Source organism: Drosophila yakuba, chromosome 2R (assembly GCF_016746365.2).
Source record: "Drosophila yakuba strain Tai18E2 chromosome 2R, Prin_Dyak_Tai18E2_2.1, whole genome shotgun sequence".
Taxonomy (NCBI): domain Eukaryota; kingdom Metazoa; phylum Arthropoda; class Insecta; order Diptera; family Drosophilidae; genus Drosophila; species Drosophila yakuba.
Genome location: NC_052528.2, coordinates 20,040,448 through 20,056,699, shown reverse-complemented (window position 1 = coordinate 20,056,699; position 16,252 = coordinate 20,040,448). Strand labels below are relative to the sequence as shown.

Here is a 16,252-nt window from a genome sequence, read left to right as displayed (position 1 = left end):
CAGATGGCCCAGATGGGCCATGGAAAAAAATGGAAAACGAAACCTAATTGGCAAACGAATTGAAGTCAGCAATTTTATGTTTTATTGCAATTCTTGCCTTTCAGCCCGCACCAGCGCCCCTATTTCCCACTTCCCATTTCCCATTCCCTTTCCCATTTCCATTCTATTTTACGGTTACCTAGCTGCCCCAGACTCCACGCCCCTTCCACACACTTTCTTCAACTGCCACAGTTGGCTGTTGAGCGAAAGCGTGGATCTGCGGATTCCGATTCATATACAGCCATTTTCCATGCAACGCCAGCGACAGCGGCATCAAAAGGAAAAACTTCTTGCCCCAAGCAGGCGAAATCGCTTAAACCGAAGATTTTTTTTGCCACTGCCGCTGGGGGCAGGGGGTTGGATGGGGGGACAGGAGCGGGACGAAAAGGGGGTTGGAGTTGTCCTGGCGATGCGTCTGCCGGCTGCAGGCCCTTCTACTCCTCCACTGCCCTTCGACCTGCGCATATGTCATAAATGGGGTCTGGGTCCTTCGGCTCACTTGCAAGGGCAGGGTTGTAAAAGCGAAATGGAAGTGGTTAAGGGTACTGCCCTATGAAGGGGTCACACCCACCTACAATCTGCCATATTCCTTTTCCCTTGCTAAGAAACTTATTTGATCCTATATCTAAAACGTTTTTGCAAATACTCATTTAAGTTTTACACCCAAGCAAGGTTTATTTTAATCAAGCCATTTAAGAGATGCAATTCTAGTTCCTAAAGTGTACTTCTCGTGTATATTTTATTGAAATATATAAAATATAAAATATCACATCATAAAGTGGATAGATAACGTTGAAAATACTGCATGTCCTGAATTATAGGGTGTTTCGCGAACGTTTGTACCCCAAACGCAAACAGCATTCCTTGTTTATTCTTTTATCGGTCTTTCCGCGGCAAGTGCGCTGCAATTGTGAGGCAGTTATAGATACGGATATCTGTCTAAGCACACGTACGTGTGTGGCTGTGTGCTTGTGTGCGTGGGCGGTCGAAAGTGCGTGTGTGGTTGTGTGCGTGTTGTGGGGAGGCATTCGTGCGTGTTTGTTTGGCCGCCTCATGCGCTTAGGTCTTTCTATTGAAATTATTTCCATCGATGCCATTTCCATGCGGCGGTTGGGGGGTTAAATTGTTTTGAAGCACGCATAAATTATGGAAAATTGTTGAATATACATAATTTATGGCGGGCAATATCAGAGTAATTCAATAAAAGGCCTGTGCTAAATAATTTATGTTCCAGCTTGATCCCGATCGAGAACCTCGAACCTCAAAAAAGCTCATCTTTGGTGTTTTCCAAACAAGAAAAAAATTATAAATTTGTAGCTTTAGGCGGTGCCCGGTGGCAATAATTCAATTGGAAAGTCAATAATTTATTTTCTGACCCGAGTGTCGAAAGCGAAATTAAATCCAAATTTCAATTGCGCTAACTTTGGGAATAACTCATCGATTTGTTTGTTTTTGGCTGTGCTCCATTGTGGTTTTACTATCCAGCCCATTCCCTATTGCCTCCCCTTTGGATTTTCCGCCCCGCATTTTCCTTTTTCCATATCGGATCCCGGAGGCTGCTCACGCCCGGGCCATAAAACTTTTATATCAACTTATGTACACTTACAACGGCCATTATAACGCATTAAACATAAACGCTGTTTCATGGACCTTCCCTCTCCCCTCCTCCTTCTCCAGCTATCTAATTGCCAATGCCGGCAACTGACACACACATATACACACTTTGCGCTTTGGACTAAGGACTTTGGACCAAGGACTTTGGACCTTGGACCTTGGGCTCCGACATCCGTGGCCTTTGGAAAAGCTAAGGGGGCGGTAATAAATCATTGGCGATGACTGCTGCAGCAACCTTGGCCAATGATTGCGCCCTTCGTGTTCATTAATGATAATTAAAAAAGTTTTATCCATCAGCAGCCGGCGAGGGCAGTTCATTAGATGGATGGCAGCCGTGTCAAAGCTGTGTCGAGAATCGGTTTTAGCCCGGCTTACTAACGCTTCCGCTGGAACAGCTGGTTGCAGGCCTTTAGGCCAAATGCAATTGCATCTCCACTTCGATTGCAGAAGTCATATTTCACAGGCCCAAAAGTAGGCAACATCCAATTGGGTCCTGATTCCTCGGTCCTTCCGCCTCATTCTCCTGCAGTTGCTTTCTGCCAAATGTAAACAAACATTTTGCACACATTTCGTTGGGAAGCGGATGCGGGGCGATTTTCCTGGAAGTGAAATGCACGTGCAGATTAAGTGAGCGCGGAAAAGCGTGCGCAGACTCACCAAAAATCGCAGAGAGCGCGTGTTGAGTTTTCCAAGCCGAGCCAAGTTAGCATTGAAAAGCCCTTGTTCAGTTTCCCAGCCAGTCAGTTCGTTCGCGTTTTCCGTCGCAAAAGCCTGTGCGAGTCCAGTGTTTTTCCGGGCTTCAACGGGACAATTCCCAAAAGTCGTAAGAAGTGAGAAATGGCAGCGGCTTCCAAAAGTGTTGCAGGACATTAAAAGAGTTTACGAGCCGCGCAAATAAACGTTGGACTCGAAAGTGATCTGTGAAACACGTTAATTAAATCAAATCACTAGCATTGAATAGTGCCAAAAGATACATATCGGAGTTCTGTTTACCCCTGGCACTGCGACAGTGAATGGCTTTGACATTGGCGCCACATTTGCATCCGGGCAGGTGTAAATATTCATTTCTGTAGCTGGCAAAGTTGCTGCCTGCTTTTAGCATAATTAAGCGCATCACCACGCCCCCAGCCGCCGCCCCCGCCATTCGCAAAGGACTCGAGGTGGACAAAAAACTTGGCCAGAGCCTTGAAACTTTGAAGAGCAGCCGCCAGTCAAAGCAGCTTTAAGGTCCTGTTTTGTATTTGCCCCTCACATCCGCAGGATCCGCAGGGGCAGGCGAACTGCATGGTAAGTGGAGAGCACCTAGTGCTGCAGTCCTTCTTTGTTTTGACCAAGTTAGCAGCTTGTTTATAGTTGGTTAATTGAAGCCCTGGGAGAAGTAGAAGTAGGAAAAACTTAAATTGAATACCGCACTTGCCGGACTTAATTATGCAGTGCACGGGCCTTGGCAATTTAAGTATCTCCCAAACCCCACCCAAAAAAAAATATCCGAGTTTGGTGCGGATTATTGAGGCATGCCTCAGAAGTCAATCCCCAACACTGATACTCCAGCTTTCGCCAACAAATCTCCCAACTACAGAAGTAATCTCTCTATCACAATTTCCCTGTTCCTTGCCTCGCTTCAAAATCGAAACGAAACTTGAATGGCTTAAGTGATTTAGCAACTCGATCGCATTCGTTTGCGCATTTCGATGCCAGAGCAGTGAGAAAAATTGCATTACTCATTTGTAATAATTTTGTAAGGCAATAAGATTCCTTATTAAAAAACACAATATTTAAGAATTACTTCCACAATTAAAGACTTAAAAGTCTTAATATTATGACTGTGTTTTCTGCACCCAAAAGTTAATGCAGAAGCTAAGAGCATACGCCTTAAATTTAATTTTATTTTAAAATTAGTGAATTTTTAAAGTTAATAATTTATTTTTCCTTCGATGACTGAGCAAGTGCACTAGTTTTCCCACAGTGCATTAACTGGCACGATTTTTTCCCATATCCGATGCTGGTCGGGATTCGTTGCCTACTTTCGGGCACTGGGAAAAACTTTTTAAGTGCCAAAGCAAAAGGCGCCGAATGAAATTAAAAATGGGAAAGCACAAGAAAAAGGAATATCGGCTCGTGTGCAAATAACAGCGAAGGAGCCGGGCTTCAAATTCAATTTGAGGAGTATACTCTCCGCTTTCGCTTTCCTTTGCCACCAACCTCCCGCCCCCCCTCGATCCCTGAAACCCCTGCCACCAACAATAGTTAAGCGGAAATGTACATAAGTCCCTGGGGGCAAAGGCATCACGGAGCCTTGGAAGTGTGTCAAAGTACGTAAAGCTGAGACGAAGGAATCAATCGAATCGAATTGGATGGATTCGCAAGGAAGTGGCGACGAAGGCGTAGCGAAAACCAAACAGCCACGAGCCATAAAAATGGGCCAAAATGAGCGGGTGAGACGTCAAAAGAAATTGAAATGGAACTCAAGCAAAAACTACTTTGTTTGCGATTAGCACTTGGCCGGATTATGGCCAAGAGGGGGGTGGAGGCCACACTCGAAGGACTGGCAGTGTGGCAGGCGTTTGGAAAGCCGAGAGGAAATGAAATGTGTGTCAATATATTGATTGAATAATGGTCTACATATTGACAAACAACTCAAAAGACACTCGACAGTGCCAGACTAGAGATGACGACGCTCAGTCAGCCGGAAGAGGGGGACGATGACAGCCTAGGGGGGGCACAGGAAACGGAAGTTACGCACACACGCACTCATACAACCACTCACATTCACACACGCACACACACTGAGAAGCTGTCGAATCGGCAAATGCAAAGTGAGACATCAAAAGCATTTCGAGTGCCTCGTCATCAATGTAAAGCAGCTGCTGGCATCCCAGCAATATTCGGACGGAGTTATAGACCTCGATCCCCAAGACGGCAGCAAGATGCTCCCTAGACGGAAAAGGGGGCGTGTTGGGTAACACGTGTTCCTTTAATTAGATAAAGTTTGTTTGCATTACAAACATACTGGCAGCAATTTGCCACTGTGCTCAGTTGTCGATGGCAACGATGCTGCTGCTTTTGCTGGCAAGTTTTCTTTTTTTGCAGCACCAGCTTCATCTTCCTGGGCTGAAATAAAAATTCCCCAGCGGCAGAAAGTTCTGGAGCATGATTGACTGACGACGCACGTCTAGTCAAATAAAAATGGCACATAGAAATAAAAAAAAAAATAAAATAAAATATGCCGGCAACTTGGTCGCTCTGTGAATATTTATGTAAATAATTCCATTGAATGGTGCAGTGCTCATTTGGACGACGTTTTCCGCAGACTTTGCGCAGACTTTCCGCTGTGTAAATATTTGAATATTTCTCTGCTTATTTATTTCCTTTGTGGCGATTTTCTCTTTGAATCAAGTTACAAAATTGCTGCAAAATTCATTCAGAACTTCGATATAATTAGGTCTCATTAGTGCTCAAAGTGCTCTAAATTGGGGGAATGTCATTTAAAGCTGCTGCAAATCCCACATAATTTGCAATATAATATTCAACAAACACAAATTCCCCGCACACAACAAGGCCTTTTTCGAATTCAAGGCTTTCTTTTTGCTTTTGTTTGTTGTGCGGGGATTGTTGTTAATTAAAAGCGCACAAAAGTAGGTAACATGCATATTACACACACTCACTCATTCAGCCTCACTCTCAATTGTTGCGCATACGTATTAATTCGGCCCCAAATGCCTTTGTGGGTGTGCACTTGTATGTGTGTGTGTGAGTGTGGGGCTTCCTTTTCCTTCGACACAACAATGCAATGGCGAGCATTGAGAATGATAACAATGAAGGCCGCCACTGCACATAAACTTGCCAAACAGCCAAACAAACACAAGGAAAGTGCGCAAGGCAGCAACAAAAAGAATAAGATGAACAGCAACAATGAAACACACTAACACAAATCTTTATTTAAGCATAACACAAAACACGACGAACGCAAAATAAAGAACGCCAGAAAGAACCCAATTCAATGGTGGAAGCCCACAAACACACTGAAGCCCTGAAAGGAAGGCCGAGAATGGCTGACGGAAAAGACGGCAAGGGCCGGAAGAGAGGGCCAACTGGGTGGCGAGTGAAAAAATTAGAACACTCAAGCGCCCCGGGATATGCAACACATAGCTGGAGCAGCGACTTCGAGGGCCTTCAACTTGGCCCACTGCTGCACTGGCAGATGCATTGTCACACTTAAACTACTACTTGTGGTTAACTTGCAAATGCAATGCAAAATTTATCAGTTGCAGCATTGGTAACTGCTCAATATTTGCTGTGAAATGAAATATATTGCATACTTTTACACAGCTTTATAATTGGTTTTCCAAATCTGTTCATAGTATTGGTCTTTGAGCTTAAGTCATTATTTATTTACCGCGCTTTGTATCATGCAACCAGACCTTTTTAGTCGCATTTTCTCGCAGTGCACTTGCTGTTGTGGCAATGCCATTGCAGCAGTCAACTGGATGGCCAGCCATTTCCGTTTCGATGTCTCCCGTTTAGTCGTACGGCAGTCAAGCCATTCCCTTCCACTCGATGCCAGTTTAAACTTGGCTTGGCACGGCCTAAGCACGCACACACACACACACACACACACACACTCGATTTTCCCCCCTGTGCCGCAAAGTTTTCCCAAACTCCTTTGGGGCACAAGAGGAGGAAAATCGAGAGAGGACGAGTCTGCCAAAAACTTTGCATCGCAAACTTTTCTGTATATATTTTCCACAAAACGGATGCTTGTTTTTCATGTCTGCTGGCTTATTTCGTTTTGGGGTTTTCCATTTTTAGGTTTTTTGGCCCAGCCCATCCCTTTGCCAGCAAAATAAAAAAAAAAAAAAAAAAGCCAGCGGGCATATTCTATTAGAAAACCTCTTTCCATCCAACTCAACCGATTTCAAATGCTTTAATCGCAATTTATCAAATTGGAAGAGGCCGAGTTGGGCTGAAAAGTTTCTGGTCTCGAAATTGGGGCATGGTAAGCGCTTAATTTGTCAGCCATTTGCTTAGTTAAAAGTTTTTCAGTTTCCATTTACAATTCGAGCTGCCTGGCATGTGTTTTTTTTTTCTGGGAACATTGCTGTGTTTCGTTTCTCGTTCAGCAAGAAAACTGAAAGTCTGCATATGAGATATTCGCAAGGATTTGAGAAAGGATATAAGTCCACATGTTTTTTGTCAGTTAGAAAGGCCACTACGGTAACCAGGCAAAATGCTTTTGACCCAATATGAACAAATTGAAAAGTGATCCCAAACTCAGGAAGTGGGTACGATTTATTGGAATAGCTTTGAAATTGACTTGTTCTCAACCAAAGCAGTGAAGGGTTTTTAATAATAATAGTGATGTGAATATAGTTTAGTTAGTTACCAGCTTACAGTTTTTTCTTTTGTAATATAAATCTTTATCTACATATATGATATTATTTTTAGGATACCGCACCATGTAAGCACCTGATGCGGAACAAAGCGTCGCGATGAGGCGTCGAACTCTGGCCACCACTGCAGCATGTCCTTGTCGGAACGGAATACACCCAGCCATGGGCAGGGAGCGGGGGCAGGAGGTGGGTCGGGGGGACTGGCGGGTGGAACGCACCGCCAGCGACCGCCGGACGTGGAGGAGGCGCTCTCCTCGATGCTCTGGACGCCCTACGAGCGCACACCCCTGCCCAGCTCATCGGAGGAGGAGGCCGAGGAGGAGGACGACGACGAGCGGCTCAATCGGCAGCTGCGCAAGTCGCACAGCAGCTACGAGGCCTCGGCCTTGAACCACCCCCACCACGCCCACCTCCCGCTTTTCGCCCACCACCAGCAGGCCCTGGACAGTGGGTCCGCCCTGCTTCTGCCCCCCGTGCCTTCGTTTCCCCCATTTAGTTTAAGCGCCTTCGACGCGGCCATCGCTGGCTACGACCACCTGGCCAAGGTGAGCTTCTCCGCCGGCGGTGAGGGTGGCCGGCGGAACCGTTACTCGTTCCCCGCCTACCAGGGAAGCCCCACCCGCACATTGACCCAATGGTGCTCCACGGCCGCTACTTCGATCAAGGAGCCACCCTCCTACGACTCCCTGTACAACTCCACCAGCTCGAAGATTGGAGCGCCCGCTGCCTCGTCTTTGATTCCCAAGAGCAGCGGGGAAGTGGGCGTGGTGGGTCTCGAACCATGTGATAGATCGCAACGATCGCCAACGAAAGCAGCAGCAGTGGATCCGGATCAGGATCAAGATCGAGATCTGGACGAGACTGGTTCCAGGGCTGCACCACTAACGGCTAATGTTCCCGCTGGCTTGGGTCTAAGGCGCTCCTTTACGGATGACTACATTTCGCAGGTGAGTGAAGTCCATTTCCCCCCAAAGACAATCAATTTGTTTAGGACTCTTTGTTGGCAAAGTATGACCTGGTTTCTATTTAGTGCACCCTTAAAAGTGACACTTTTTACGGGGCATTAAGTGCAACTTCTTTTAGAGATACCCAGATTAAGCTTACCTTTCTAGCCATCACCTAGCGCCCGCTGCAGGTGAAAATGGAATATACCACCAATACACCATCCCTCCGATACTTTCAGCTGCTTAATGGAGCACCATCAAATTTGATGTCAAGGGCTCAGCTCGAAATACTTGGCGCCGCCAATGGGAAACTGTGGGACTCGAGCGCGAAATGGGAGCGCCAAGTCGAACTGTCGCCTTATCGAGCCCATTCACAGCCCCGTACTCCGCGCAGCTACATACATATATCCCCCCGCACCGCACCCCTACCGCTCTATTGTAACCCCGATAAAGGCTAATGCTTCACTTAGGCCCTTAAGTGCCGCAAGCATCCCTCGCCGATAAGCGCCATATGTTGCCTATCAGCATCGAACGTTGGTCTTCGTTCGCAGATGGAGGCGTGGCGGGGGCTGCGAAATAGAGGAGGGGGCGGGGCATTGTTTCCACATATTAAATTTTATATGCATATGCATATAAAGAACGGCATAAAGTACTCGAATAGGGGCTCACATGTGGCTGTGTTTTCCGTGCACACTTCATAATTTGTTTATGTGGCGTCAGCGAAACGGAAAATTGACCGCACAAAAATGACAAACAAGCAACAAAGGCGGTGGGCTGAAAATGTGGGTGGGGATGGGGGTGGTTTAGAGTGCATAAAAATGGTTTCACAGCAGGGGCGGGGGTAGGGAAAATAAACAAATATATCAGTTTTCATTTTGGGAAATCTTATACAGCTATCAAAATACGTGGAGTCGTAACCATCGCACAAAACACCACATAAAAATTACATATTATTAAACGCTTTTACAATTTGTACCTAAGTATGTAAAGAAGAATCGGTTGGGATTTTAAATGGCACACGGATATACCCTACTTTCTTATGTAGCTGTAAACAAATCAGGTATACAGTAAACTCGATGAAGTAGCGATAGCATATAAAAAGATATTTTTATTCTGATATTTGTAATCCAATTAAAGGAACTTCTGTTTCCAAATGAAACATCCAATGTTCTTGGAACTCTGGCATTTCTAATCCAATTCCAGCATCAATCTGTTCATGGCTGGCCGAATCTAATAAGCAGTGACAAATGGCTCAGAGCGACTACTTCTTTAATTCGTGGGGGTACACGAATGTGCTCCACATTTTCCCCCTTTTCCGGCACATATCTCTGCTTATATGCGTAGCTTTGACGACTGACTCATGACGAGAGGTTTATGGACGAGACGTAATGAAGTTGCCGGAGCTTTTCCACTGGCAGGCACCGTTAGCCGAGGATGAGTTTGGTTTTTCGGCACCCAAACCCCCCTCCGGAAAAACCCCCTTCCCCATGAAGCACGCTCGCATGTTGCTGCTGTGATTGCAACGCACTCGAGAGCAACGCAATCGCAGTGCACAAGAGTGAGCAGCATTAGAACAATAAATTCGAGCGGGTTCGAAGGGGATGGCTGGCTGGCTGACGCTAACAGTAAATCACATTATATTTCTGTGACGTAATTAATGCAAGTAACACAGCGTAACATAATTAGAACCCACACACACACACACAGTGCCGAGCAGAGATGTGTGTATAAACATATATCCGCATTTGGCTTTTAACCCACATCATGTCGATGGGGATTGGGTTAGGGTATGGGTTAGGCTATGGGTTAGGGACCAACAGCTTTATCAGCACTTCGCAGGCGGCAGCAGCCACAACAACACCAGCAATTACTTGTGACGGTTTTATGTTTATGCGTTGGCTTAATTAATTCAATTAAGCGCACATTTATGCTCCGCCCGAAGGATCCCGAAACGGGTACCCAGTCGCCGCTACCCACCTTTTTGGCGGGAAAATGCTGGCGGAAAATGAGACCGACTGGCAGCGGGTAATCCCCCAGCAATTAGCATTAATTACGACTGGAAACGTAAATCTTGTCATTCGCTATATGCAAAACGTACTCATGCTCATGCTCATCTCTCAATCTCTTTCTCTCTCTCTCCTTCTGCTTCGCCTCTCTCCCGCAGAAGTGCGCTCCATTCACGCCAGCAACTGCAAGGCAGCACAACAGCAACAACAGCAACACTGAGACAACGGCAACGGAAACACAAAGCCCAGCAACGAATGCAAGATCACAACAAAGCGAAGAAAACCCAACCAGCAGCGCAGCGAATTGCATTATCAATGAACAGAGAGATGAACCAGCAACTGCAACATCAGCAGCAGCTGCAGGAGCGGCAGCAGCGGCAGGGAATGAGGAAACCAGCTCGGTGGCAGTGCAGGTCAGTCAACCTGTTTCCTGTGCCGCCAGAGAGCGGAGAGAGCTGCTGAGAGCCAGCAACACGAGCACGCCAGGGAGTAGCAGCAGCACTAGCAACATCAGCTACGTGAGCAACATCAGCGGCGAGCGCTCGGCGATCAGTCTCTCGGCAACTTTCGGCGGGCCAACATTGTACAGCGCGAACAGCAGCAACCGGAATTGCTACAACAGCAACAGAAGCAGTAGCAACCATCGCCCACTGTACGATTCGAGCAGCAGCAGCGTGCTGCGGCCCAACAAATGTTTGGCAGAACTCGAGCGTCTCTATGCCGAATTTCGCGCGAGTGAAAGCAGATTCGAGCGGGGTCTGAGCCAGTGCCAGTTGGACATTGAAAACGCCAACGCCACCGACACCGTTAGCGAAATGCGTCTAAATGTGCCAGCCACTGCGGCAGCAGACACTAGTTGTAGTAACTCCAACAGCAGCAGCAACAACAACAGCAGCAGCAGCAGCAGCAGTGTGTTTCTCAATGTGTCCGGCAGCAGCAGCACCGACAGCGGCGACAATCAAGTTGTCGATGAGGCTAGGAGCATCAGCAACATTGCTGTGCTGCCAGCAACAGCAACAACCACAACAGCAACAGCCACTTCCAAGTCCTGCCAGCGACAGCCGAGCCTAACGATCCAAGTGAACAACAACAACAGCAATAACAGCACTAACGGTACTAGTAACGGCAATCGGGTCTCGGTGGCTTCGCCCACTAGCATCGTGAACAACAACAACGGCGTGTGCGTTGTCAACTGCAGCTACACCCCCAGCAGCAGCAACAACAACAACAACAACAACAGCAGCAGCAGCAGCTGCATCAGCAACACCACCAACAGCAACATCAGCAACAATAACAGCGTGGTCGAAATCAATAAGTGTGTGCCAGCAGCAGCCAAAGTGTTTAGTGCAAGTGTTCAAAATCAAAATAGGCTCAATAATAATGGCAGCTGCCCAAATGGGGATCAGCAACATGTTGCTGCTGTTACCACGGCCAGCAATAATAATCATGTGCAGCCCGATAACAGTGTGAATATAATCAATGTGAATGCCAGCAGCAGCAGCAGCAGCAACAGCAACAGCAACAATAACCACCCACGCACCTTCACCTCAACGGAATGCCAAACGGATGATCTGTCAGCCAGTACATCATCCAACCTGCAACAGCAGCAGCAGCAACAACAGCATCAGATCCGGACACGCGAGCAACGTCGCAAGGAGCGGCGGGAACGCCGGCAGCAGCAACAGCAACAATTTCAGCCGCATCATGCGCGACGTCACCCGCCCCCACCTCCACCGCCCCAACTACACCCACCACCGCACCTGCACCACCCACATCCCCACCCCCTTCCCCACCCTCATCCGGCCGCCATGGGACTGGCACGCGCTCTACTGCCAGACATCCTCCACGCCCACTACCCGCCGCCCTATACCGCTCTGCCCGTTCCCGTGCCCGTAGCCATGTCCGCTGCTCCACCCCCGGCGACTGCTGTTGCGGCATCTGCTGCGGCAGCGGGACAGCAGCCAGCACATGCAAGTCCGGCTCCTCCGCCAGCGCTGACGTCCGTGATATCGACGGTGCCACTGCCGGGTCCGCTGCCAGCGCCCCTCATGAACGACGGACGCTTCACGCTGCCGCTGCCCATCATGCGCAGGTGAGTTCCAAGCCCACTAGCACTGTCCCCCAATCCCCAAGAGCAACTCTCTTCCCGGACAGCATCGATCACTCATCCGAGCCGTTACGTTCGACCAGGCACTCCTTTGTCGTTTTTGGACAGTCTCGAATTTCGTTTTCCTAGCCCGGTGAAAAGTGCACTGAGAAAAATGTGGGGCAGTTTTAAAGATAACAGGATGCGATTTCAGGACCTCTGTTAATCCTTAACATGAATCTGTTTACAGAGTTGTTATACCGAAAATCAGTTCACGTTATATGTACATACAAACATACACATGTTTCCATATGGTTTGCTGAAATAGTTTTTGTGTTTTTGAGGCGTCTTCAAGTACAGTACACTTGAAAACACTCAAAAGTAAACCCACTTATTTTGGGATAAACATTTAATTCCTTTATAAATATATATATATAAAAAGTAACATAAGCTAGAAATAGCGAAGAAAATAGTATCTTACTAAATGAGATAAAAATGAAATAAGATAGCATTGGTTACATGCTGACTAGATTTATAAAGCAAATTTCGCACTACTTTTAATTACTTGAATTCCATGCAAATCCGAAATGCCTGGCATTTTTCTCAGTGTCCATTTCGACATTTTCTATTACCACATACTGGCTGTTGTGCCGCTCTTCCTGCTTTCGAGTGTTCGTGTTCGTGTTAGACGGGGCCAGACATTATAATGATGGTAATTTTTATGTCAGTAACAAATTTCTTGCATGATTTGATTCTCCACCTCGGCGAGGGACCAGCCCCAAGCCCCAAGTCCCAAGCCCCAAACGAGGAAACCAGGTTCAGGTCCATGCCGGTCCGCCGGGTCGTTTGGTCGCTGGTCGCTGGTGGTGTAAAAATTAATTCTCAACGTTGACAGCTTCCCAGAAATTAACCAAAATGTAGAAAAATGAATGAACGATAGAGAATAGAGCAGGCGAGTGGCTTTAATTTAAAGTTGGAGCCAAAAACAAAGGGCAAGAGTTCGGTACATTTGGCCATTACTCTTGGCTAGTTTTCGCCGAAAAGTTTTGGGTCTTCAGTTTGGGGCTTTAATAACTCATTTTTATTATAATGAGTTCGGGCTTATCTGTAATTGCACATCTAGCGCCGTAGTTTGGCTTTGTGCTAAGCTGACTGGCCATAATTTTGCGATACTGGCAGATCGGACTGGCCTAGTCGCTTTCCCACGCATTTATTGCCTGGAACACTGAAACACTTATCTATAGTTGGGCACTGGCAGAACCAGTTTTCATTTGAGACCGCCACACAAATAATCGATGCCGCGTGTACTCGAACTTGTATCTCTGTTTCGCCATTTGTATCTGTGTCTCTTGCTGTTTCAGTTTCTCAGTTGTTTCATGCGGCTAATGTAGCTGTAGCTGTTGCTGTTGCCGTATCTGACGGATGCGCTATCTGTCTAATGGGCTCCCTAAACGTCTCGAAATGAAACAAGAACCACCACTTCAACTCCCACCGCTTGATCGTTTGACATTTTGCGACAGACGCTGCTCCAGCAGTCAAGAGCAAATCGTGTTTCACAATTTTAATTATGTTTGCCCATTGATGAATAATAATTGCAAAACTGTGTCAGGCCAAACTGAGCGCCAGCATTAGCTATTCTTTGTCTAAATTGGAGGCGTGTTCGCCGGTTGATTAGCATATTTATGAAGAACGAGTTCGAGTTCAAAGTTGGCCCATTAAATTAATTGTTTTTTCGAGGCAAGGGTGGCGTGGAACTACATAAAGGTTGAGTGATTATTAGATTCTACTGCGACTTATCACATATCATGCGGTTTTAGTTCTACAACCGAGCCTTTAAATGGGATACTTCGCTCTAAGCCGCTTACCTTTCTCCCCAAAAGATTTACAGATAATTGGGTCGCTTAATAGAGATTCCTGCCAGTGAAGTGTGAACAGCATCCCTCAATGAAAGGGTTTATATACAGACATATATATAAGGAAAGCGAAGAAAGAGCCCAAACAACAAACCGCAGACATTATCTGCACTTTTAACACCTTCTGCCTTCGTCCCAAATTAACATGCTCTTACACAACGTTTTTTTGCTTTTTTTTTTGTTTTTTTGTTACTTTACCTTACCTGCCCCAAAAGGTGTAAAAAAAGCGAAAGTTTTTCAGCCTCAGCTTTTTTGGGGGATAAAGAGGAGCAGGAGCACTTTGTGCCGACCGGGACCAGGAGTAGAAGGGTCGCCTGGTGGACCGTGTATAATCTTGAAATCATTAAATAACCGAAGGAGAAAAACACAGTCAGCCAACCAACTCAGCCAACAGTGAACCCAAAATGAAAAATGACAACAGCAAAAATAACAAATTCAGAGAGCAATAAAAAGGAAACGTGATGCCGAACTCACGTATAAATCGGTGTAATCATTTCTTTGTTGCTTTGTTTTTCTTTGCGTTTAATTTTATTTTGAAACTCCGACAGAGCCAAAAACAAGAGCCAAGTTAACACAGAGAGACAGAGACAAGAAAGGCGGTAATAAAATCACTCGAGAAAAGCGACGCGGGATGGGAAGGAGAAAGAGAAAGAGAGAGAGATCGAGGACTGCTGTCTTTTTTTTCGACCACTTTCACTTTCGCATTCGGTTTTCTTAGGTTTTTTATATTTTTGTTGTATCTGTATCTATATCTGAATCTGAATCTCCGGCCTGAGGCTAACGCAGGCCGAATGGCCAACAGCTTATCATAAATTTGGCTTAAAGTTACCCAGGCACTCACTCACTCATGAACGATGTGAACTCGAACTTGAGGCATAAATCAAAAACAATTTAGTTAACATCATTTGGACGTGTGTTTCCTTTATTAATTATGGCGCTGCGACTAATTGCAAATTGAATGGATGGACTGCTGTGGATTTTGCTGAGCTGACACTGAAATCGGTCCTGTTAACGGATGAGTAGGGGAAACCAGTTTGCTGGCGAGTGCCAAATACAGAGTCCAAATACCCCGAAACTGGCTAAAATACACAGGCATTTGTATTTGCATTTGCATATGCATTGGCGTTTGCGGAGAAGTGCAAAAGTATCTGCCAGATACGCCAGCTCGATATCAACATCGATGATTCAACATTCAACTTCAACCATGCAAATGGAAACGAAACAGAAACAGAATAAGAAACAAAACAGTCAGAGAGAGACAGATGCACCGGGAGCGAGGGAGACAGCGAGACGGAGACAAAAACCAGATTTCAGCCGAAAACCACCAGGTAAAACCAGCCAAGATCGAGTTGCAACTCCGTGTCGAGAGTCCAAAGAAAGAGACTCGGGGCGATCTTGTCTGGGGATTCTGCAACAATTCGGGGGATGACACACTTTTCCGCCAGCTGGAAAATTGAGTGATTTTTCATAAATTTTCGTTCGCATCTCGGCAGCGAGAAAATCAGAGCCCAAGAGCCAGCACTCGACACTAAATGCTGCCTGCTGCTGCTGTTGATGCTGCTGTTGGTTGTGGATGTTGTCAGTAGAACTGACCAAACAACTTTCCAGTTTTACGGTCTTGCAACTGCCAGCTTCTGTCCTGCTCTGCCCTGGACTCCTGCTGTCCTTCTCTCTCACCGATTTGGCGGCGTTGGGTTTATTTATTTTTATAAGCGAATAAACACAGCCAGCAATCAGAGGAGTTTACTAACACTAACCGACTGCCGGCATACCCTTTATAGGATGTACCTCCACCCATCGACAAAAGTTGTCGCCCGTTCAAGAAGCTCTGGCCGCAAAACGAATCGAAACGGAATGAAGTCAACCGGGAAGAGAACTTACCAAAAGTCAATAAAGCCAATAAACCAAAAAGTTGCCATTCTCCAGTCGAAATGATATGGGTAAAGAGAGGGACTTTGTGCACAGGAAAAATTATTTAGTAAAAGTACATTTGGGTAAATGCTAGTAATGGAAAACACATCCTAGATTGTGGCGTAAAATTATACAATTAATCATGGATAAACTCAGAATAAAATAAAAATGCGCATATTAGATGGATTAGGGATTATCTTTCTTTATAAGTTACGGGGTGCCTTAATTTTTCTCTCTGCATTCTAGCCATACCCATGCCCAACCGAAATGCGGTTGTCTGCTTCAGCTCCGTCTGTTTGTGCCTCAGCTTCTGGGTCTGTCTGTGTTTGTATAGAAAATGCATTCGGGC

General features: G+C 46.3%; 1 protein-coding gene across 1 annotated transcript in view; it reads left to right on the top strand.

Annotated features, from left to right (window-relative positions):
* The first annotated feature begins 2,392 nt into the window (after nucleotides 1–2,392).
* The window catches only part of LOC6531527 (actin cytoskeleton-regulatory complex protein PAN1), a 35,549-nt gene continuing 21,689 nt past the window's right edge, over nucleotides 2,393–16,252 (top strand). Inside the window, exons 1-3 of the mRNA XM_002092290.3 lie at nucleotides 2,393–2,940; nucleotides 7,099–7,990; nucleotides 10,152–12,085. Coding sequence (XP_002092326.1) covers nucleotides 7,175–7,990; nucleotides 10,152–12,085 — 2,750 coding nt within the window. The 5' untranslated portion in view covers nucleotides 2,393–2,940; nucleotides 7,099–7,174. The remainder of the gene's footprint in view (nucleotides 2,941–7,098; nucleotides 7,991–10,151; nucleotides 12,086–16,252) is intronic.